The sequence below is a fragment of the Arachis duranensis genome, chromosome 9, assembly GCF_000817695.3.
Source record: "Arachis duranensis cultivar V14167 chromosome 9, aradu.V14167.gnm2.J7QH, whole genome shotgun sequence".
NCBI classification, from domain to species: Eukaryota; Viridiplantae; Streptophyta; class Magnoliopsida; order Fabales; family Fabaceae; genus Arachis; species Arachis duranensis.
This window is the reverse complement of record NC_029780.3, coordinates 108,633,383-108,658,404: the sequence shown is the minus strand read 5'-3', so window position 1 is coordinate 108,658,404 and position 25,022 is coordinate 108,633,383. Positions and strand designations below refer to the sequence as shown.

General features: G+C 33.8%; 2 protein-coding genes across 3 annotated transcripts; both read left to right on the top strand.

The window, feature by feature from the left end:
• Positions 1-12,085: 12,085 nt before the first annotated feature.
• On the top strand, positions 12,086-17,727 carry LOC107467048 (U-box domain-containing protein 32). 2 transcript variants are annotated; one of them, XM_016086065.3, is made up of 10 exons: positions 12,086-12,543; positions 13,147-13,256; positions 13,541-13,662; positions 14,075-14,179; positions 14,374-14,501; positions 14,627-14,742; positions 15,120-15,260; positions 15,634-16,167; positions 16,561-17,310; positions 17,411-17,727. In XM_016086065.3, exons 1-10 carry the CDS (start codon positions 12,369-12,371, stop codon positions 17,591-17,593), a joined length of 2,364 nt encoding a protein of 787 aa, XP_015941551.1. In that variant the 5' UTR covers positions 12,086-12,368; the 3' UTR covers positions 17,594-17,727. The 2 variants fall into 2 exon arrangements, with proteins under 2 accessions (XP_015941551.1, XP_015941550.1); XM_016086064.3 differs by having other exon boundaries at positions 12,087-12,543; positions 13,144-13,256.
• A 1,560-nt stretch (positions 17,728-19,287) lies between these two features.
• On the top strand, positions 19,288-24,974 carry LOC107467030 (uncharacterized). Its single transcript, XM_016086038.3, has 10 exons — positions 19,288-19,485; positions 20,382-20,605; positions 20,919-21,055; positions 21,191-21,235; positions 21,320-21,373; positions 21,939-22,043; positions 22,137-22,340; positions 22,503-22,588; positions 23,187-24,184; positions 24,304-24,974. The coding sequence occupies exons 2-10, from the start codon at positions 20,425-20,427 to the stop codon at positions 24,381-24,383; spliced, it is 1,890 nt and encodes a 629-aa protein (XP_015941524.1). The 5' UTR covers positions 19,288-19,485; positions 20,382-20,424; the 3' UTR covers positions 24,384-24,974.
• The last annotated feature ends 48 nt before the right edge of the window (positions 24,975-25,022 follow it).

The following is a 25,022-nucleotide window of genomic DNA, read 5'->3' as shown; positions in this document are numbered from 1 at the left end:
TTAGGTCGAATTTAAGTGTAAATAAAAATCAAACCAATCAAAATTGTATTTAAATTTTACTTATACATAAATCGAAATTGGGTTTGGTTGGTATATTTTTTTGTAATTGTATCTAAATCGAACGGAATCATTTAAAACTAAGTTGGATCAATTCGAATGCCCAATCAAAATTAATTTTGTGAAAAACTAAAAAAATATGAAAAAAAGGAAAAAAAGTCTATAACACTAAGAAATAATAAAAAATAAATATATTACAGTAAAATTAGGATTAGGTCGGCAAAAATTATATATATATATTTTTTATTTTTTAATATAATATTTGAGTAGTTAGATGAAATTCTATTTGTTTAGATCATATATTTAAATTAATTAAAGTCGGATATAATCAATTTTAATCTAATTAAACTCGATTACCCGTCAAGTATAATAATATTTACGGTAAAATGGGGTTGGATTTAATTGGGAGTAATGTAACCCACTTACACCCCTGTTAAAAATTGAAAATGAATGTGTGACCTTGCAAATGATGTGAATGTGTGAGGCTTTGCAAATTAAGTGTCACGACCTAATTTGACTGTGATTGGCGCTTAGAAAAATCTTCCTAAGTAAGTCTCAGAAATCGATATTACAAAAAACAGAATAAATAGTTTTTTAATTATACTAAAAGGTAACACATTCTCAACCTCATATTTACAACATACTCAGTATATTTATATAAAATTCGACTTAAATATTTACAGTAAAGCATAGTCTATTAGCTTTATTTACTAGAATATTTACAAAGCAACATACTCAAGTCATTAAAGTCAGATCATACCTGTGTCACATGGAGCAGTTTAACAAATCTAAAGAGTTTTAAAGCTATTTACACAAAACATCAAGCCCTTAAACAGTAAAGGGCTCACCAACACAAACAAAACTAGAGCAAAACTGATGAAGTTGGATTAGAATCAATACCCATATCTGAAAAAAATAAATAAAAGAACAACAGAGTGAGTTTTACAATTCAGTGAGTAAACAAAACATTTATAACCCCACAAGAGACAGTTGTTTAATTAGTAAACTCTTGGTTAAAATAAATCCACCTTAATAATAGTGACAAAGTTATACTCAAACACAATGATGATTAATTATAAATATCAAACATTCAAACTTCTTTATTTATAACAATATACGCGAAAGGTTATCTAATCCAGAAAAGTCAAAATAACAGACAGAAATCACACTTAAGTTGTTTTCCTTCGTGTGAGTTCTGAAGACATGTTCCACTAGTTTTGTGGACATGAAACAGATAAAAACCATTTCATCTCATATGGTCTTGAAAATTGCAATTATATACTGACAAGGTGCACCAAGTCTAACGCTTACTACCGCTAGCTGTAGTTTCTATCATAGAACTTTCCAAAATATTTTGACATACGAACTATGATCAAGCTAAAGGTTGTCAACAAATCAATAAATACATCATCAATTCAATAGTAATAATTCATGTAATAACTTTATCCAAATTCAATACTAAATTTACTTTCAAAGTGTATATGCAAAATAATATTTACATTATAGTTTAATTTTTCAAATAATCACTTCATTCGTTTCAACGTAAAATATCATGTCTCAAGTGAAATTTTCTTTGTAAAATATTTAACATAAACATCATATTAACAAATAAGTTAGTAAATAATTAAATAATAAATTATGAAATTGTTTTCAATAGTTATAAAAATGATGTCAATGCTAAAATTTAACCATAGATACAAAGTTTACTCACAGACTAAAATCCAAGAAAGGAATTTCTACTCCACAGATTCCAACAAGCAAGGAGAGTGGTTCCTTTGAGTATCCAATACACAAACATAACAATAATAACTCTAATAAGTTAATCTTAACATCAATTAATATAATAGAACCTATATACCAAATAATCCCAAATTCTATCTTACCCTAACCTTAATTTTTCGGATTTATTAATACCTATAATTATAAACATGACAAAAATTAAATATATAGATAATTATCAAGTTAAAGAATCACCTTAATGTCTTAATAATTGGTAATACTTGAATTAAAGGTGGTTTTCCTCTTCTTCAAGCTTAGACTACTTCAATGGAATTTTGGAATAAAAACCAACATAAGAGAGCACAATAAATAAGGCATAATAGAGTTGGAATAGAAGAAGAGTAACGAAATTGATGAAATAAAAATGTATGGAATTATTGTTGAAGAAATGGCATGAGGGGGAGGAGGGGAACGTATCTTGGCGGTGAGGAAGGGTAAAATGTTGGCACAGTGTGTATAAGGTGATTCTCAGAGTGTGTGTATCGTTGGAAGTGAAGGAAAGAAAGAAAAGGTTACGAGCTTGGCCCATCTGTGGGGTTTTATTATTATTTTTTTTGTTATTAGGCCCTACAATCTCCCCACCTTAAAAAATTCGGTCTCCGAATTTAAAACATAAAAATACCTTAAGTTTCGAACAAATACAGATGTTTGTCACGCATTATATTCTCAAGTTTCTAGGTTGCTCTTTTCTCCAAATGGTTCTTCCAGACTACTTTTACCAAGGCTATTTCTTTAGAACGTAACTTCCTTATTTGTCGATCAATTATAGCAATAGGTTCTTCTTCAAACGATAGATCCTCTTTCAATTCCACTGATTGGAGAGTAAGTACATGAGATGGATCATGAAGATATTTACGTAACATAGACACGTGGAATACTGGATGAATCATAGACAAATCAGGTGGTAGTGCCAAGCGATACGCTACTGCGCCTATTCGTTCCAAGATCTCAAAAGGACCAATATAGCGAGGACTTGCCCTTTTTGCCAAACCTCGTCACACCCTTCATAGGTGACACTCGGAGAAAAACTTGATCACCCACTGAGAATTCTAAGTTACGTCTCCTATGATCAGCGTAAGCCTTCTGTCTACTTTGAGATGCCAATAAACGTTCCTTGATCAAGCGAACTTTTTCAATTGCATATTGTACCAAATTGGGTCCCAACAGTTTGATTTCACCAACTTCAAACCATTTGACTGGTGATCTACATCGCCTTCCATAAAGAGTCTCAAATGGTGTCATTTGGATACTGGCTTAGTAACTATTATTATAAAAAAACTCAATCAAAGGTAGATAGCTATCCCAATTTCCACCAAAATTCATAATACAACATCTTAACATATCTTCCAAAATTTGAGTTATTCTCTCAGATTGTCCATCTATCTGTGGATGGAAGGCTGTACTAAGATCTATCTACTCTTGTTCCTAGTGCATTTTGAAAAGATTCCCAGAAATGAGAGTTAAATTATGGCCCACGATCTGAGATAATGGATACTGGGGCTCCATGAAGCTTGAATATCTCATCAACATAAAGCTTAGCATATCGGTTAGCGGTATAAGTAGTTTTCACAAGAAGAACATGAGCTGACTTCGTCATTCTATCTACTATCACCTAGACTGAATCGTAGCCCTTAAAACTACGAGGTAAACTTGTCACAAAGTCCATGATAATTCTCTCCCATTTCCATTTAGGTATCTCAATATGTTGTAGCAGCCTTGCAGGCCTTTGATGTTTAGCTTTAACTTGTTGACAAGTCAAACAACAAGAAAAAAAAGTACTTACATCTTTCTTCATGCCTTCCCACCAAAACAATTGCTTCAAATCTTGGTACATCTTATTAGTGCCCGGATGAATGTATTTAGAATTGTGAGCCTTCTCCATAATAATTTTCTTTAAGTCATTGTTATTTGGCACACATAAACGGTTACCACAACGTAAAACACCTTGATCAAGAGAAAAATCTGAGTTCTTCCCATTGTGAACATCTTCCATTAGCTTTCATAACTTTGGATCATCAACTTGCGCAGACTTGATTTGTTCTATTAGAGAGGACTGAGATCGTACATAAGCTAAGAGTGGTCCTGACCCTTCGAGCTTAAAATATACACCCTCAAATTCCAACTTGTGAATCTCTTGCACTAAAGGTTTCCTTGATAAAGCAATGTGATTCAAACTACACATAGATTTTCTACTCAATGCATCAGCAACTACATTAGCCTTACCTGGATGGTATAAGATAGTACAATCGTAATCCTTAAGCAACTCCATCCATCTACGTTATCTGAGGTTAAGATCTTTTTGTTGAAAGATATACTTTAAGCTCTTGTGATCTGTATAAATCTCACATGTTTTTCCATAAATATAACGTCTCCAAATCTTTAAAGCAAAAACCAATGTTGCCATTTCTAAATTATGAGTTGGATAATTCTGCTCGTGTTTCTTAAGTTGTCCAGATGCATAGGCGATGACTCTACCATGCTGCATAAGAACACATCCAAGTCCTACCCGAGATGGATCACAATATACCGAATATCCTCCGGATCCTGAAGGTAAAACTAGAATTGGGGCAGTAGTCAAACACTTCTTAAGCTTTCGAAAGCTTTGTTTACATTCATAAGTCCACTGAAATTTTACATTCTTCTGAGTCAACTTGGTCAAAGAAGCTAATATCTTTGAAAAATCTTTAACAAAATGTATGTAGTAGCCTGCCAACCCTAAAAAGCTACGGATCTCTTTTACTGATGTATGTCTTGACCACTGTTGGATGGCTTCCACTTTCTTTGGATCCAATTTGATTCCATCCTTTGATACAACATGACCTAAGAATGATACTTGGTCCAACCAAAACTCACACTTAGAAAATTTTGTATATAGTTTGTGATTTCTTAGAGTTTGCAAAACAACTCTTAGATGATGCTCATGTTCTTCCTCACTCTTGGAATACACTAGAATGTCATCAATACAGACAATCACAAAGTGATCTAAAAAAGGTTTGAATACACGGTTCATCAAGTCCATAAAAGCAGCTGGGGCATTAGTTAAACCAAAAGGCAGCGCAAAAAATTCATAGTGTCCATATCGAGTTCGAAAAGCCATTTTTGGAATGTCTTCTCCTTTAATCTTTAATTGATGGTATCCAGAACGAAGATCTATCTTGGAAAAACAAGAAGCTCCTTGGAGTTGGTCAAACAAATCATCAATCCTTGGAAATGGATACTTGTTACGAATAGTTACTTTGTTAAGTTGTCAGTAATCGACACACAATCGCATTGAACCATCCATTTTCTTTACAAAGAGGACCGGAGCTCCCCAAGGAGAAGTATTAGGATGGATAAATCCCTTGTCTAATAGCTCTTGCAACTGAATTTTCAACTCTCATAATTCTGCGGGAGCCATGCGATAAGGAGGAATCGAAACAGGAGAAACCCTTAGGGGTAAGTCTATGAAAAACTCTACCTCCCGATCTGGTGGTATGCCTGGTAGTTCCTCTGGAAACACATCTAAAAATTTCCTAACCATGGGAACTTGATCTATGCTAGGTACTTTGGCTTCAACGTCCTAACTACTGCAAGAAATTCTTGATTTCCTTTATCCATCAAGTGTAAAGCACTCGGAGAAGAGATAAGATTAGCTAAGGTAGAACAACCCTCACCAAAGAAAACAAAGGGTGGAATGTTTGGAATGCCAAATTTCACTGTTTTGGAGTAGCAACTTACATCGACATGATAAGAGGATAACCAGTCCATGCTCAAGATGATATCAAATTCATTCATCATTTTAAGAAGGATCAAATCAACTAAGGTATCAATAATATTCGCTCTAACAATGCAAGATTGATAAACATATTGATCTATTGCAGAAACTCCAAGTGGAGTACCAACATAAAATGGGCAGTCTAATACTTGAAATTGCTTATCTAAACGAGATACAAAATATGGGAAAATATAGGAGTGATGAGAACCCAGATCAAACAATACTTGAGCATCTAAGGAGCAAACTTGTAAGGTACCTGCTATCACTGCATTTGAAGTCTGAGCATTTTGACGGATTAAAGCATGAATCTGTGACTGATCTTTTCCACCTTGTGTTACACCTTTGTTATTAGACCCTCGACTACCAGATCCTCTACCTGTGCCCTTAACTAATGGAGCTTAAGAATTTCCAAGCGACATAGCTGAGAAAGATGGAGTGGATGTTGCAGGTAGTACTAAACTTTGAATGGAACTTTTTCGAGGATGAGGACAATCTCTACGAAGGTGATCAGTCTGTCCACAACCATAACATGCTCCAGTACTCTTAAAGCATGCTCCAGAATGATACTTCCCACAATACTGACAAGGTAACCTAAGAATTTCTGAAGGCTTAGATCTCTGCATGCTTGGTTCAGATGCACTCCTAGCTCGACTCCCTAAAACTGAGGTACCCTTTGAGGCAGCTTCAGAATGGTTAACCCCACCTGATTGTGTTTGTGGGCGATTTTGATGACCTGATATGTCCCATAGCTTGATCCTCCAGAAAAAGCTCGTTGTGTACTTTTCTTTTTACCTATTTTTTTGTTCACTCTCATTTTCTCCAATCCAGGTTCAATACCATAAGCAGCATTCACAATTTCTGAATAGGTCATGCTCCCAACCATGGGTGAAAGAGTAGTGAAGTAAGAATTTGCTAGTCTTCGAACAAATCTCTTGATTCTCATGATATCCGGAGTCACTAAGTGCTCAGCATATCTAGAAAGCTCGGTGAAACAATTCTCATATTGCATCACAGACATACCAGGAGTTTGCCTCAACTTCTCAAAATCAGTGGCATTTTTCTCCTTTATGCTAGTAGGAAGGAATCTTCCCAAAAAGATCTCAACAAACTCATCCCACAAAAAAGGTGGCATTCGACGTGCCCTTCTACTTTGAAGAAGTGTTTCATACCAATGATAAGCATGTCCTATTAAATTGTATGTAGCTAGATCCACCGCTGTGTCATCCCGACATCTAAGGGCTCGAAAAGCTTTGTTCAAGCTGTCAATGAAAAACTGAGGATCGTCCTCTAGAAGATTTCCAGAGAAAGTAGGCGGATTTAGCTTAAGGAAGGATTAGAGAGTGACAATTCGTTCCCCAAGGGGTTGTTGGTTTTCTTGATTAAGGACATTTGGCCCCGTAGAAGGTGGGACTCTAACTTCTCTTCGATCAGTCAAGGACTCCACAAGATTATTAACAATTTGATGAAGTCCTCGTATCTCAGCAGCAACATTCATTGGTTCTTCTGTGATAGTCGCACCTCTGCCTCGCCCTATTGGTCTTCTACGACCAGCACCCCATTGACTGAGTGGGGGAGAAGGTGCTCTATTAGCTTCAACATTAGGAGCATTATGTGCTCGTGCCCGTGGAGTAGGATTACAACATTTAGGTAGCATCTTCCACCTAAGAATGAATGATTATATTAAATATAGATAGATTCAAACACAGAAAATAATAAAAACACACTTTTTATTATTATTATTATTATTATTATTATTATTATTATTATTATTATTATTATTATTATTATTATTATTATTTCTATAAGTCCTTAATAACATCACAATTTGTGAAAATGGACCGGCTTCCATTTACACAATCATAATCTTACTACAGGACAATTACTCCATATCACACAAGAAAATCCGAACTCTGATATTAAGTACCATTGCCAATGAGATTTTGCAACTTTATTCCTATGATCAAGTGGGTTTATACTAAAATTGTTACATAATCATTTAACTAAATATAATTTTTTTTTCTGAAGGAAAAGTATAAGGAACCAAAAGTTTATCAGCCAAAAATTAAACAAAACTATATTAATTTATATCAATAATTAATTAATTTTTAAATTTTTTAAATTCAAAATTTAAAAAATTTTAAATTGATTAAGTAAACCTAATTAAAACCTATAAAAACCTTCCTCTTTTTTCTCACATTAATCTATCCACTTTTAACAATCACAAATTCGAAAAATATATAAAAGAACATCCATTTAATATGAAAAAGAAACATTCTAATACTTAGTAGAAGAAACATCCGTATATATTAACTCGTAAAAATTTTGAATTCATCCAAAGGTATTTGGCTGAGTTTTGGCTGATATGCTTTTGGTTCCCTAGCTTTACTCTATTCTGAATTGTTATTTATGCGATTAGTTTAGAATGCAATTATTAATTTGTTATTAACAATGAATATTTTTTAACGATAGTTTAATGAGTTAATACTCAAATTGGCTCCTAAAATTTGACCCCCGACTCAATTTAGCCCTTTTGGTTTCAATTGACTCAAATTGTACCCTGAAATTTTGATCCGCGCCTCAAATTGGCCCTTCTGGCGTTTTCCGTCACCGAAAAGCTGAGCTGTCAATTTTCGTTGACACCTGGCACCCTTGCAGTTAGATGACATGGCAAAATGTTTGAAGGCATCAATTTAACCCCTAAAAATTTTAAATAAAACCTAGAAGTCCCAATTTCCCCAAATCGTAAGAGTGTCTCGAAGAGTTGAGAAGAATGTTGGGAAGCAGCAGCCAAGGCTCAGGTAGCTCTAGTAGAGCTCGTTCGCATGGTGGGTGGGTGAAGAATGCACACCGTGACAAAGGTGACAGAGGTGACAGAGGTGGAAAGGTTCCGCATTGGTGCGGTTGTGGGTTGCGTCCTATTCTTCGATAGTTTGGGACAGATTCCAATCCAGAAAGACCATTCTGTGGATGTTCTAACTATAATGTAAGTTGGTTAAATTGTTGCAAGCTGATTGTGTGTCTTATTTCTCAAATGCTTGTTGGTTTTGTAATAGTTCTTCCTTTCAATTTTTTTTTCTTTTGAATTTTTGGTGTTGTAGACTACTGGTAAGAGATGGTGTGACTTTTTTAAATAGACAGATGTTGAAGAAGAAGAAGCCATAGTTGGCAGAAATGAAAGTTCAGTTAGTGAAGACCATTGAAAAATATCTTTGGGATGAAAAATTAGTGTAGTTGAAGCTGAAATTAGAATATTAAAAATGTGGAATATTATGTTGTCTATGTTTGTTATTATTTTTGGAATTGTGATTGTAGCTTATGGATTAGGTGGGATGAAATATATGTAACTATGATGTCAGTTATGTGAATGAAGCATTGCTATGTATTTAATGACAAAATAGAAATGGAATTTTATGTTCTCTTGGTAATGATATATCTTGTAAAAATTCTTTAAAAGTGAGATTATACAAAAGAGGAGGTATAACTTATGACCAAATAAGTATCAGAAGAGCATAGTTTGTTCAAATTGGTGAAGCTGCTTGAGTCTGTATATGAAGACAAATCAAGAGCTGGCTCTGATAATGATATATGTGCACTGTTCCCCCATTGTTCTTTGCATAGAAGCACATCTCTATTAACTCTTTGTCATGACTTAGTGCTCGCAGTCCACTCTTCATAGGTCTACCAGGAACAAGCCACCAACACTCAACCATGTTATCATAACCTAGGATCTTGTAGTAGTCTCTTAGTGAAAATATATCTAATACGTCCTCATCCAGCCCAGTCAACTCATCAGTGTGATCATTGTCATAAACCAAACTGCCATTTGGTTTGGTGACAAAACTGCCTCCATGATGATACACAATCATTATACCTTCATCCATCTATAAATAAGATTCAGGAGACACAATGGTTAAAAACAACACTAAATTCAATAAATTGAAAATAATAAAAAAAAAAGATTACAAACAATTCAGTTGGGGCTTAGTTCTAATATATTAAACAACTTAATCAATTAAAAGTGTTTTGGCTACCATTATAAAATATGAATATTTTATTAAAGACAGATATTTGGTTTAATTTCAATTTATCTCGTACAATACTTAATCATTAAACATGAAAGAATAAAACAAATAAAATTAACAATATTTAGATACAATTACAACTTTGCTGTTCAAAATGCATTAAACCCCGAACTTGGCCAAGTAATCACACGCGTTAAGAATTCTCATTACACATCATAGGCTCATCATTGAAACTATCTCATCTCCATTGTAATGGAGCAGTTACAAAACCAGGCACACCATAAAATTCATCCATAATTTGGAAAAAAATAAAGTTTTGCACTTTCACTTTAGTTTAGAGTTAAAAAATAATCCAAGGAATAGAAAAAGAAATCAAATGAAATGGCAAAATTAAAATAAGAACATTGAATACAACAATCATACAAACCCACACAACAATAATCAGAACATTTCAATCCACAAAATTCAAGGTAAAACTAAAATAATAACAACACAACAAGAATAATATAGAGCTATTTTACAAGGTTCACTGGAAGAATCGATCAAACACCAGGTACCAAAAGAATTACTCATCCTAGTCAAAACAAAACTATGTACAAAGTACTAAAATCAAAATTCTCACAAAAAATGAATGGCCAAAATGAATAGGGACTAAGAGACCAGAGATCTTTAACCATAATAATAATAATAATAATAATAATAATAATAATAATAAATAATAAATAGAGAAATTTTCAACAAAACATACTATTTTCATCTGTGTTTTAATTATTGTTAAAACCAATGAACATTATTTTCAATCTTTAAGTAGAAAAGCAAATAAGAGAAACTCATTGTCCTATCTAAAAAAAATGACAAGAAAATAAAAGGGCAAATATTTTTCACAACTGATTGTCAAAATAGAACAAAGAAATTAAAATCTTCACACAATCAATTACATAACTAACAGTCACAAGTGTCTGAAATACCTAAACATGAAAGATTATGCTTTTTACAAGGATAATTAATGGCAGAGTAATTCAGACACCAGAAGCAAAAAAAATCCATTTCATTTCCCATTTAACAGATTAAGAGAAGGGTTCTTGATAAATAAAATAGACTACACTTTAATCATTAAGTCATTCATTCCTTCAAAGATTCCAACTAGTAATCACACCTTCAAAGTTCATGTATTAAAATAGGATTTTTTTATCAAAATTATATTCTTGTTATGATCATTACATAATGCAGTACTCCTTTTTCACTATATCAGTACTCTTGTAAATAATAGTTCAAGAAGGAACAAGAAAACACATGAAAGCAAACTTGTCAGGTGTGTTCATTAGTAGTGGGATATGAAGGAGTAAAATTGTTTTTTTTTAAAGGAATGGTTCTTGATAAATAAAATAGACTCCACTTTAATCAGTAAGTCATTCCTTCCCTCAAAGATTCCAACTAGTAATCACACCTTTAAAGTTCATGTATAAAAATAGGATTTTTTAATTAAAATTATATTCTTGTTATGATCATTACATAATGCAGTACTCTTGTAAACAATAGTACAAGAAGAAACAAGAAAACACATGAAAGTAAACTTGTCAGGTGTGTTCATTAGTAGTGGGATATAAAGGAGTAAATTTGTTATTTTAAAATAGAATATGAAGAATCAAAGACTGCTAAAACGGACAAAGAACTGAACGATTCAGTTGATCACAGTCACACACATGCAAAAAAATTAAACCCTAACAAACAAAAACTCTATTATCATCAACAACCATAATCAACTACATTCTCCCAAAGTTACACTGATGAAGTGGATTGAAAAAATTGAAAACAACCCACAACCAACATTTTGAGAAAAAACAGAGCATGAAAGTTGAGAGCAGCGTTTTTGTTACTAACCTGTTTTTCAAAAGATGACTCCCAGTTAATTAATCTTCACAATAGAGAGCGAACCAAGTAAGAAAATTTTCAAACCTCCATTACTGAGACACCCATGGTGCTTCTCTGAAGGGAAGGGAACGTATACGACGGGAAGAGAAGGAAAAGAAAGGGTCAATTGGGTTTCACTTCAAAAGTGGTTACTGTTTGGATTTCATTTAACCCCTTTTTTCATGTCAACTACGTCGTTCTAAGCATTTCGGCGCCAATAGTAAAACGATGTCGTTTTGATACTGCCAGGTGTCATTTAAAATTGTCAGGTCAGCTCTCCGGCGACGGAAAACATAAGAAGGGCCAATTTAAGGCGCGGGTCAAAATTTCAGGATACAATTTGAGTCAATTGAAACCAAAAGGACTAAATTGAGTCGGGAGTCAAATTTCAGGGCCAAATTTGAATATTAACTCTAGTTTAATAGTAGAATTTGATTGAAATTTGCTGCTATGGCGTAGGAACTTGATTGCAAATATATTTAAGCTGAGAAAGTAGTTGTTAAGTTAAAATAAGAAGCTTTAAAACAAATTATGTATTGTTGTACAAGTGTGATTGGTGATTCGGTGTGACCTTTTTGTGGCTTTGGTGCTTAGTGTTTAAGCTTAAGCTTAATCTAGGAGGAATCCAGAGGCCGAGAGAGAAAAGAGTCCTCCGTGGTTCACCAACACACTATCCAGAGGACCCCACCCACCATCTATTCATTCATAAAGAGAGAAATTAATAATTTAATAATCACTATTAACGGTGATTCCATTTCCATAATAGAGAAGAGTAGAGCAGAGTGTGATTAAATCAAAACAGTGGTGTTCAAGTGCAGTTGCATTGTTGTGGATCCATCGTATTCATGGGTAGCATCCAAGTAGCTGAAGCTGAAGAACAAGACACACACACAGTCTTTGTTGCGGTGGGAAACAACATTCACAAGACCCAACAACTATTGCATTGGGCTTCGCACAATTTCCCTTCCAAATCAATTTGCCTCCTTCACGTTCACCATCCTCACCCTATCGATTCCTCCCGTCAGTTTCTCTTCACTTTTTCAATTATTTTTCTGCTTGCTAAGTTTTTCACACAAATCTGAAAAAAATTTCACGGGTTTGGGAGAATTTGACTTGAAATTTCAGATTGTGAGTTGAATTGTTGCTAAATTTGGATTCTGTGTTTTGGTTGGATAATAATATGGTTTAGTAATATCACTTTTTCCCTCAAGGCCTTGTTATATGAGAAAATGAAATTGACGGTGTTGAATTGAACTATCGAGGGTGATCTGAGGACTATCTAAGTAGTAGTGGATGTGGAATTATGCTGTGTTTTCCTATATGACAAATCAGTGATTAGCATGTCAAGGATTTATGCTTCTGAAAAGTTATTGGCTTTCTGCAGGTTTTCTTATTAAGGGGACTCTGGAAAATAAACTAAACTGAATGCTTCTTTAAACTCGGACTTAGACAATTAATTTGTCATTTTTATCAAATCAGCTTATATTCAACAATGTGAATGTGAATGTGAATGTTCATTATACTCCGAATTGTTAAACCATGGAAAGGGATTTGATGTTGCTATTGTTGATGAAGCCTCTCTGTGCTTGACTCCTGACGTCTTCCTTTTCACATGTGCAGCAGATAGAAACCCTTATAGGGATGAAACACGATCTCATTCATTCTTGGACAATGAAAGTAAAAAAATCCATGAACTCTTGGACCAATATGTTGCCACTCTTGTCCAAACAGGGGTATTATCTTTCTTCTAAATCTTTTATTCCTATTGTTAAATTATAATTATTTACTAAGGTGTACTATTTAATCACTCACACCTAATATGTGTTATCATCCTACCCATTTCTAGAATAGCTAGGTAGGACGATAAAATAGTGACTACTTTCTCCAAAGCTTCAATTGAACTTTGAAAAGTTTAAACATTTAAAAATAATGGTTTCATAAGAATTAAGATGCCGGTCCAGTTTAGTAAATATTTATGGAAGGAAGTCTATGCTTATACTATACCAAATGCCTGTAGGTAAGGGCACATAAATTGTTGATTGAGATGGACAATATTGAGAAAGGGATTATGGAAGCAATTGCTCAACACAATATTAGATTGCTTGTAATTGGAGCTGCAGCAGACAGATATAACTTGGGGTATAAATCTCAAACCTTTGTTATTCTTCATGCCTTCATTGCCTTCCTTTGTCCTTATCCTCTTGAAATTACTGGAAACTGTACTGTAAAATTAAGGTAAAGCTTCTTAAAAGTGAAAAATATAATCTTTCATGACGGTCTCTATCTTCATTATGCATCTTTCTTCTCCTCAACTTGCTTTTTTATAGGCTGTATTTATAGGGATATTCCATTTCAGATATGTGTAGCTATTGGCAGTTTTATGACATTCTTCATCTGTTTATCTTCCCATTTTTTAGGAAGGTTGCAATTGGCTATTTATTTCTGGTTAAACAATAAAAAAGGCCATAGTTGTCTCTTGATTCTGAATTAGGATTATGTCAACCACTGTCTTTTGTACAAATTATTGAACGTATAGTTTTTGGAATTGCAGGAAATTGGCTGAGCAAGAGTCAACAAAGATTATTCCTGTACATAAACAAGCAGTTCCATCATGTAATATTTGGTTCATTTGCAATGGCAACATCAAATGTACCAGGTACTTGTTAATTTAAGTGTGAATTGCATTTATTCCTAAAATTGTAAGTCAAGATGTAGTGTAGATGAATTGGACTGCTTGCATATCTCTGCCATTTAAAGCAGTTTATGATATAGAAGGATAAGTCGTTATGAAACATTGCAGCGACAAACATGTCCTCACTTCCACTTTTGTGAAATTTGAACGATAATTAGGGTAGATAGTAAACGTACACCTGAAATAGAGACTGCCCCTCCACTGTTGGTGCACAATTCAAATGCAGAAGCCGAACAATCACAGAAGTTTGAATATGAATCGATTCCTAATGGATTGGAACATTTAGGTATTTCTGCTGGATGTTTCTTTCCATTCTCTTTCTTTTAATTGATTTTAGAATGACAGGTGACTTTCAGCTATTATCATTTATCAGGATTGTTATGGGTAATAACTTGTGACAGGGTTGTGCAGATTCTGATGATGTGGAAGAAATTGAAACTGTCAGTTCCCACAGTTCATTACGTTCAAAATGGTCCTCCATTAGTGTTGCTGACAGTTCAAAGTTGTCAGGATTGCTGTTTTGTGAGGTGAGAGGTGCTTGTTTTCCTTCAGCCTTAGTGCACAAGTTTCTGCAATTTTCATCCTAGATTACTTCACATTTTCTGGTATGCTACTACTCTTTTAAGGTAGGAAACCTTTTCTACATGCTTGCCTGCACATAAAATCAGTGGAAAACAGGCATTAAATTCATGGTTTCCGAAATATGAATGCATGGTGTATTTCAGTGTGTAATGAAAGGTTTTGGGTATTAAGATGTATACAAAGATATATTCGTTTCAATTAGTTGTTTGTCATTTTGTTTCTGCTTTAAATAAGAACAAATAAGCCATGTCCAACTAGGTGGGACTGGCTATGTTTCCATTTTAAACAAGTGGTAAATTTTGAATTCTTCGTGATTTTGCAGGAGGAGGTAGATGGTGAAATTGAAGACAAAAGTGAAATAAATGGTAGACTAGAAGAGTCCACTAGAGATTCCAAAAGCATGAGGCGAAAAGAATTTGAAGAGGCTTTAAAGCAGTGGAAAGTCAAAGAAAGTTCTTTGGAGGTTGAAAGCAAATCAAATTCTGTCTTTGCTTAATATATTTCAATGTCAGATTCAAATTTCGTTTTTCATATAGAAAGTTCTCTCTGATAACCATTTTCCTCCCTCATTAAAGAGGACATAATGCCTTCATCACCAGTATCCCTATCACTATCACCATTACGTTAAATAACACAACTTTGTAAAACAAAAAAGCTTCCTTATCAGATGCAAATGATCATCAATTTAGTGTGGCAGAAGCACGTGTTTTTTCATATAGAAGGTCATGCCTTCCTATACATGTAGAATATACACTTATGAATTGGTGCCTTATTATGCATGAACTAGATCAATTTCATTGTCTCCTGAAACTTTGCCGCAACTTGGTTTCCAACAGGATGAAGCATTAGAAATGGAAAGCCTGTGTGCTAAGGAGAAAAACAAAAGAAGAGAAGTTGAAGAACAATTGGCCAGAGAGAAGGAAGAATTACAAAAAACAAGGAATCAGCAAGATGAAATAATGTATGAGTTGCAAACTGTCCAAGAACAAAATTCAGCACTTGCTAACCAACTTTGTGAGACACAGGAAGCAGCAAAAGAGTTGGAGGAGAAGATTTTATCAGCTGTGGACCTCTTGATAAGTTTCAAGGAAAAACGAGATAGACTGCAGATAGAGTGCGCAAATGCAGTAAGGCAAGTCCGAGTGCTGAGGGAATTTGGAAAGTCACATACTTCATTTTCTTATGCGGTAGAATTCCCTGTATTTTCTTTCATGGAGATCAATCAGGCAACTAATGATTTTGATCCATCTTGGAAGATTGGAGAAGGAAGATATGGAAGTGTTTACAAAGGAGTGCTTCACAATATGCATGTTGCTATAAAAATGTTACCTTCTTATGGCTGTCACAGCCAATTGGAGTTTGAACGTCAGGTAATCTTATATTCTCATTGTTTGCTTGGTAGTCTGAAAATTAGATTATTAGGATGCTTATTTAAGAACCCAAAGATGTCTAAGAGTCAGTATTCTTATATGCTCATTTTCACCTTCTCCAAAGAAATGTATGGTGTATTACACCCTATTCTACACCAAATTCATTTTTGAAGCTCAGTTATGACATTTTTTGGTTCTTAGAAAAGATAAACTCAGATCTCCTGAGTGATTTTTTCTTAGTTTTTAGCTTGGTTTAAAATATATATTCTGAATTCTCTGTAGTGCAGGGTTGAATTATCTTGACTGGATAAATCTGTCATATTTTGTGCTTGTATGAGGAACTCATCTGTTTTTGTTTATTCACCCTGGTTATAATTTCTATTGAATTTCTAGGTAGCAGTTTTGAGTCGGGTGAGACATCGAAACCTGTTGACACTGATTGGAACCTGTGCCGAGTCTAGGTCACTTGTGTATGAATATCTAAATAATGGCAGCCTTGAAGGTCACCTTGCCCGCAAAGAGAAGTCTCCACTTCCATGGCAAATTCGAATATCCGTTGCTGCTGACATATGTTCTGCTCTAATTTTTCTTCACTCTAGCGAGCCTAGTATTATACACGGGAATTTGAAAGCTAGCAAGGTTCTCCTTGATGCTAACTTTGTTGCCAAACTTGCTGACATTGGCATTCATGGTTTAGTTGAGAAGAATGTGGATTCAGCTGACACAACAACAACACACAACAAACCAAATGAAAGTTTGGCATATGTTGATCCAGAGTATCTTGCCACTGGCAAATTCACTCCAGAATCGGATGTGTATTCATTCGGAATCCTGTTGTTGCAACTTCTAACCGGAAGACCACTTTTGGGGCTAGTCAGAGATGTCAAATGTGCATTGGAAAAGGATAACCTTGAAGCAGTATTGGACTTCTCAGCTGGTGAGTGGCCACTTGATCAAACTATACATCTGGCCTATTTAGCATTGAGATGTTGTGACAAGACTTGGCTGAACCGGCCGGACCTCACATCAGATATTTGGGATGTTCTTGAACCATTCAGAACTACATGCATGAACATGCCGCCATATTTGACATCCAAGAAACATCGCCGCACTCCATCCCACTTTGTATGCCCCATTGTGCAGGTGAATATAAAAAATTGGTTGAAATACATTCTTATAAAAATTTTGGCCTCTATTTAATGGAATATGCTAGATTAGCTGTTGCTTGTTTTTCATTTTGCAGGAGGTAATGGAAGATCCGTACATAGCTGCAGATGGCTTTACGTATGAAGCCGAGGCAATAAGAGAATGGTTGGATAGTGGTCACGACACTTCCCCCATGACAAACCTCAAGCTTGAGCACACAAATTTAGTGCCTAATTATGCATTACATAATGCAATTCAAGAGTGGCAGCAACTACAGTGAAAATGTTCCATAATCCATAGTCAAATTACACATACATGCACATATGGGGACGAAATGGAGGGGAATGGAAAGTTTTAATTATACCTTCCTCTTTTCTGTTTTTTTTTTTTCTTTGTTAAATTATATTGTAATTTAACATAGTTGCTTTAATGGATGACAGATGTAATTCTTAGTATCTCTTGAGCTCCGTTCAATGAGAACATTTATGGAAATCAACATTATTACCAGTTTGGCTAAACTTTTTAAATAAGTTCTTTTGAAAAAGGAACTTAAAATATAAGAATTTTTATTAATAATAATTTTTAAATAAGTTATTTTGTGTTTGGAAAGTTATTATAAAAGTTCTTGTATTAAAGTTATATATTAAATAGGAGTGATAAAATAACTTTTGAAAATAGAAGAAGTCATATTTTTTATTTTTTTAAAAGCTCTTAAATAACTTTTTAAAAAATTAAAAATTTATCTAAAAAATTGTACCAAATATTATTAATGTAATTTTTTATAAGTCAAAAATAAAAAAATTAACTATTTTGTGTTTTTCAAACGGAGCCTAAGTTAGAAATCTCTAGTCATTAGAAAAGTAATGGAATAAATGTTTGAATATGTGTATGTATGATTTTGTAGTCATCATCTAGGAAAAGGTAACGAAAATATGCTAGGATATATTAATATAAAATATTCTATAATAAAATATCGTTCACTGAAATTTAAGTATTTTTCTTTTTGTAATTAGCAAATGCGTTTCCAACAAAACATGAGGAGAACACGTAAAAGTTTATGGATTAACGACTTACACCAAGACCTACTCATGCATTACCCAAAAAGAAAGAGTCATTTAAAACTCATTCTATCTACCTTCTCATATCTACGTTATACCCCATGCAATATTATCATCCTCCATAGCACATAACCTCTTTCACCTCCAATTTTGTCTTCGCATTATCCTATGTTCAAGTTTCATAAGTAATTAAAACAAAATGAATGCTATGGTGCTTAAGAGGCTAAGATATAATGTCTAATTTATTAAAAAAGACAAAAAAATAATATTTAATAAAGTTTAAATATTTTATTTTTATTTTATATATTTTATTTTTTATTTATAAAAACAAGTTAGATAATTTAAGCACTATAATAAAAAGTACTATAAAATCCACCTTAAAACAATTTTGAACAATTATCTTATGGTGTGTGTAACTGATGCACGGATTTTGCAGTGCACTAAAATTACAATTGGGCCATATATAAACGGTGTTCTTTTGTCTATATTCATGTGACCAAGTCGGTTCCATTGACATTGTTATCATGTTATTCTATGGGAACGTAACAATATCAAAAATAAAATTAAAAATATTTTATAGAGGACGCGAATTTTTATTTATTTAATACTATTACACATTTTAAAATAACTTTTTTTAAATAAATTTTGTATTCTTAAATCTTAATAAATATTATGTTAGCAAAAGCCCACAGTAATAATATAATATTAAGATCACAACTTAAATTCATCCATTAATGTTTTAAGTCTCATGTCATATGCTTAGCACTGTAATTATATGGAGGCACGTGCGCTGTCACTTGTGGGATAAAAGTAAAGAGGTTCTGTGATTGTGAATTTGTGATGTGATGTGACCTAAGCCCAAAATCCAAACCAATAATAACTAAATTAGTAATTAAATTCTGTTTTTGTTTTTGTTTTTGTGTTTTTTTTTCCCTTTTCTTGTTAGCAACGTTTTATAATTTTCACCCTAGTGCAACTACTGCAGGTTCTTCTCTTGTTTCTCTGAGCAGTTCCATTTTCGGTGCATCCAAATCTACTCCTCAGCTGTTTTTGTTTCTTCTTCGGATAGTCACAGAAATCTTTTTGTTTTTCAACCGATCTCGTTGTGCCCGTGGTACGTACCTACTTGATCCACTATTGTGCTACTTTGCTTTCCCTAACTGGATCACAGATCATGTTCTTATAGATTTGTGTTATTATTTTCTCGATTGAAAAATACAATTAATCATCCAGTGATTGAACAGTTGAATACGAAGGATGAGTTTATTCATTAGCATTATGTCAATATATGTTGAACACCCTAACATGGATTAAAGTGCAGTTTCTACATCTACATCCATCCCTTTTGCTATTGCTGAGTTTCAATATATTTGGAGTTTCATTTATTCAATGATCAATTTTTATATGGCTTGATTTTTTTGTTTGAATTACATTAACGTAGAAGTGAATAAAAGTTTCCAGGTATAGGTATGCTTTGAATATTCAATTCATTGGATCTAGAATTGCAGTTGTTTGGAAGCAATTATTAAATAACTGGACACTTGGATTACATTGTTTATTTTCGGAATTCATTCTATAACAATTTATAAATGACGAGAATGGTATAATGCCAGTACACTTGATTCTTCTTTTTCACCATTGAAGTGTTTCACTAGCTTGTAAATAAGCTTCAGAAGATATTATAAATATGGCAAATATGTATGCCTAATGCTTTAACATAATGAATTAAAGAGGCCTGGTTTGATAATAGCAATTTTCTGCATTTTCATTTCAACAATCTCATGTTTTGCTTCATCATATGAAAGTTGGGTGCTCTCCATAATCAGTTGAGCAATTTGTACCATCCTGTTCCTGTCTTTGGCTTTTTCCCTTTAACTGTGTCCTGACAGTGTTTTTTGTTCCCTTGAAATTCAATTTTGTTGAATGCTTAACTTTATTTATTCCTTTCCTCTTGCCAGTTATTTTAAATTTATGCCTATGTTTACGTGTAATTTTCCATAATCTATGCAGTAGAATCTTGTAAACCCTCTTGGTAGGCCTTTGGTGTGAATAGATGCCAGTTGCTAAACTCACGGCCTCTGGCTCTCCTGATGTCATGAAAACAGAAGACAGAAATGATTCTATAGATACCATCATCAGACAAGCAATTGGAAAGGAACCTTTCCTTTCTTTTCCTAGGGCTGGTGACAGCCCTGTACAATGGATTCAATTACTCCATGCTTTAGACCAGCAAGGTATCAGTAATAACTTTATATTATGTCATTATATTTTTTGTGGGGTTTGATTTTTGAAAGTATATTGTGAATACCAAATTGTATTCATTTGATATTTAATGGTTACTGAATGTGTTTTTCCCTTGAGAGAAAAATACAAGAGAAAAGTGAAGAGTCAATAGTTTAAAATATTTAGATCACTTTGCCTGTATGCTGGCCTATTCAAAACTAACACAATTCTTTCTAAAATGTATCCAATTTCATATGGTCTTGGTACTGGTCTGTACTGTTCTAAACACAAGTATTCTAATACAATCTGTTATTTGTTTGACAGAACTTCCAGGGTGGCCTTTGCTTTCTCCTGTGAAGGTTCAGTTGCAGAAGTGTGACAAGTGTTCTCGAGAGTTTTGCTCTCCCATTAACCATAGAAGACATATGCGTGTACACCATCGATTGAAGAAGCTTGATAAGGTTTTCTTTATAGCTATAAATAAAAGCAATATTTATCCCATTTTTGCTCTTAGTTGATGAGTCCTTTGTGTGTTTTCATAGTTGGTTCTTTTCCATGCCCTCCTCAATTTTACCTAATGCTGCTTAAAATTGTAGGATTCTAAGAAAAACCGAGATCTTCTAGGAGCTTATTGGGATAAGGTAATTTTTCATCTTTGTGAATTTCACTTGTATGATGAATACTAGTAGTTTTGTTTTTTTACTAATTTTTCGTGAATGATGTAGCTCTCTATAGAAGAGGCAAAAGAAGTTGTGTCATTCAAGAATGTAATGTTGGAGGTATAACTTTCTGCTTCTTACATGACTGGTTTACTTGTACATGAAGTTATTTTAATATGGCTTACTTTTATCTCACTAGTGTATATCAAATATATATGGCTACTGGGAAGGGATGAAATGGATATAAGGAAATCTGAGTGACATGAGGCCTTATCCAATCACTTATTTACTCACTCACTCTAAAACAACTGCTAAATTAGGGACCATATTTAAAGGCATGACTTTTATTTAATTATTTAATTTTTTGTTTTAAAAGAAAATTGCAGTACTTTCATTGCATGAGCATACTTGCATCAATCCTCATACGCTATTATGTGTTTTATTTTGTTTGGCTGTAGTACTTTTCTATTACAGTTGCTACTATGGATTAGAAAAGTGAAAACTCATGCGCTATGTCCATTTGTTGGATGGTTATAGGTGCATTTTCGAATGTGAATATGAATGTTTGAAACTTCTTCATCAAACTTCTTTTCAGCTTCTATTGTTTTCCTCTTTCCTCCCTTTTTTCCCTAACAAATCTAAGTATATTTTTTTTTTCTTACTAATTGACATGATTATGCTTTAGGAAGTTCCAGGGTCTTCAATTTTAAATGCTTTGGCAAGTCTGACTCAAAAACAAGGATTTTCTTCTCTTCCACAGTATTATCTTAAAGCTGGTTCTGCCCTTCTGGTATGAAACTTAATGGTCTTTCTTATCAGTTATTTATTTCAAATATGTTTCTTGTTATGGTATATTGATGCTATAAATATAAATTGTTTTCAGGATATTGTCGAATCGAGGCCTTCAAGCTTTCCTATATCTTCCCAAGAGTTGTTCAGTATACTTGATGATTCCAGTGAAAAAACATTTTTGTGTGGGACAGCAGTGTCAATGCAAAGATATGTTTTTGATGGAGAGGCTGGAAAGATTGGTCTTGAACCAAAAAACATAGTTGCTTGCACTAGTTTCTTGGTAGAGCAGAAATTGGTAATTATTTTTCTGAACTCCAAAATATATTCCAGTTAATGTGTATTCAAGTTTCAAACAAACCAGACCTGGTTCCATTTTGACAAAGCAAAAAGGTGTGAATTATCTGAATTAGTTCTCTGAGTCATAGTCGTGAATAAATAGGAATTTCCTTTTACATAGGTGAAGGCATGGCTTGCAGACAAAGAAGCTGAAGCATTGAAGTGTCAGAAGCAGCTAGTTGAGGAGGAAGAAGCTGCTCAGAAAAGGTACGTAGCTCTATAACCAGTTTGTTTTTATACTGTCGTGATTGCTCCCAATCCTTTGCGTCTTTTGATATCTGGCCTTATTGGTCATCCTGAGTGATTCTTAATGTTTGTTTTAACCTTTTAGGTTCTTAAGGAATGACCATTATTTCTAGGGTTTACGGATTTAGTTTGAGAGTAGGATTATATGATTATATGATATACTATTATTCTTCTTTTTCCTTCTTGGTTTTGTTTATCTGTTTTCAAGTTTCCTTGTTCAGTTTTGGGTGCTTGATTTTATCATCCTTATTTTCAGGGTAATCTTGACTGAATGACATTTAGAATTTAGGGAGGGGCCCCCAATTGATTTTTATCATCCTTATTCTTTTAATTTGATTTCATAAAAAATTTCTAACCACTTCTGAAACTTCTGTTGTGCTACTATATTAAATACGCCACATTATTTTAGTTATTTGGCTATTTTGATAAAATAATCTGTCCTTTATCTTTATTTATGCTGCAAAGCCAAAAACGGATTAGAGTTGCAAGTGTACTCTCTTGTAAACTAGCCGTTTATGGAAAGTAGGACTGTTTATTTAACTTTTCTCCCTTTTTATAGACAAGCTGAGATTTTGGAGAGGAAACGCCAGAAAAAGCTTAGACAAAAAGAACAGAAGGGGAGGGAACTGCTCGAAGATGACATTGAAATTAAACGGAACATCAATAGCACAGGAGAGGCTGTACTATCTGCAGAAACATCTTTGGATACGTGTGTCTTTGAAGCACATAATTCTGATACATTTGCAGATCATGCTTCTTCACCACATGCATCCGCCTGTCACTTTCCTGACATTTATGAAGGTGCTGAAAGGGAGACACACTCAGGGTATGAATGTGACACTGATCAAAATATTGAGCGACAAACATCCCACAGACATAGTCGTCGACGCATGATGGTTGCGAGACAGCAAGGACTGCCAAAATCACAGTGGGCTGTATCCAACTGTTTACATGCGAGCCCATATTCTCAATTATCAAAGCATGGAGTCATTCAGAGATATGGGACAAACCGGGATCAAAGAGTGACTTCTATTACTAATGGGATGAAAGTTTGGAGTCGAAAGCCTAAACCAGATATTGATGGGATGGTTTCAAAAGCCAGACTGCAAAAAGAACCAGACAAGGTTAAGAATCATGAAGTATTAATAGGATCTATATCTGTAACTCTAAGCAATTGCAGCCAATCAGTGGGTAGCCTTGTGGCATCTCATGGTGATGATATTGTGGAGAATCCGACAAAGCAGTGTACTGTACAGGAGAAGCCAGTGAAACCTGATTCTTCCCAGAGTAGCAACAACCCATTAACAGTGAAGTTTTGGCGGCCAATTGGCAAACATGGAACCAAAGACCCATTTCCACTTCAAAATGGTAGGGCTGGAGCTGAAGCTGATACTTATGAAAAAGAGGATCAAACTTTGTCAGGTCAAAGTAGTTTAAGGGTGTATAGTATAGATCATAGTGATATTGGTTTCGGGAACAAGTTTCCCGATTTTGGTGCTAAAGCATATCCAAGAAGCCTTTTCTCCAGACATGCTGCCAAAGCCTTTCTTGCACAAAGTAATCTTTGCTACCCTACATTTGCAGAGTTCTATTCTATTGTACTGTCCCTTGTCATTAAAAATGACTTCCTTGGTCTTTAATTGTCTTCAATCTAATTAAAAACAATTCCTATGCAGGATGGAAAGAAGCTATTTCATCAAACCATGTGAAATTGTTATGCAGAGAATCAATTGCATGCAACCTCCGAAGTTACTAAATCCAAAACCAAAATGAAGCCTAAAAAGGGAATCAAGATAAAGTATATTCCCAAACAAAAAGCAGCTACCTAGTAGGAACTAGGAAGGAAGTAAGAAAGAGAAGAAATTTGATTATTTAATTATACAGATACGCACAGTTTTGACTACTTGCCGATCAATTTCTTAACAGAGGTTCCAGTTTTAACAATGGTCTTCTCTAAGAAAATTGAAGATGGGTTTTTGCCAGAAAGATGTCTTCTTTATATTTTTGTTTTTCTTCAAATGATGTCATAAGGGATTGTGTAAGTTTGTTTTTTTTTTTCTTGTGGCATTATTTACGAAATTTTGTGTAATAAATTTGTTTAATTGATTATAGAATTGCTATTTTTTTCTTAAATAAAAGGTGTTGTTTATCATTAGTAACCCAGTTTTTATAATTGGGCACAATTTCTTTGTAGTCATGCTATCCCTGAGATAATGGAGAGAGCCCTAATCAGTTAAATTACGGAATATATGCAAGACTTGAATGTTTTTCTTAACAAATTACAATAATATTATATCTTCTCTTTAATAATAATAGTTAACAGTCATAAAAACTAAAAAATGGAGCTAAACAACACAAATATATTAGACGACAAGCAAGTCCTTAGCAATATGTT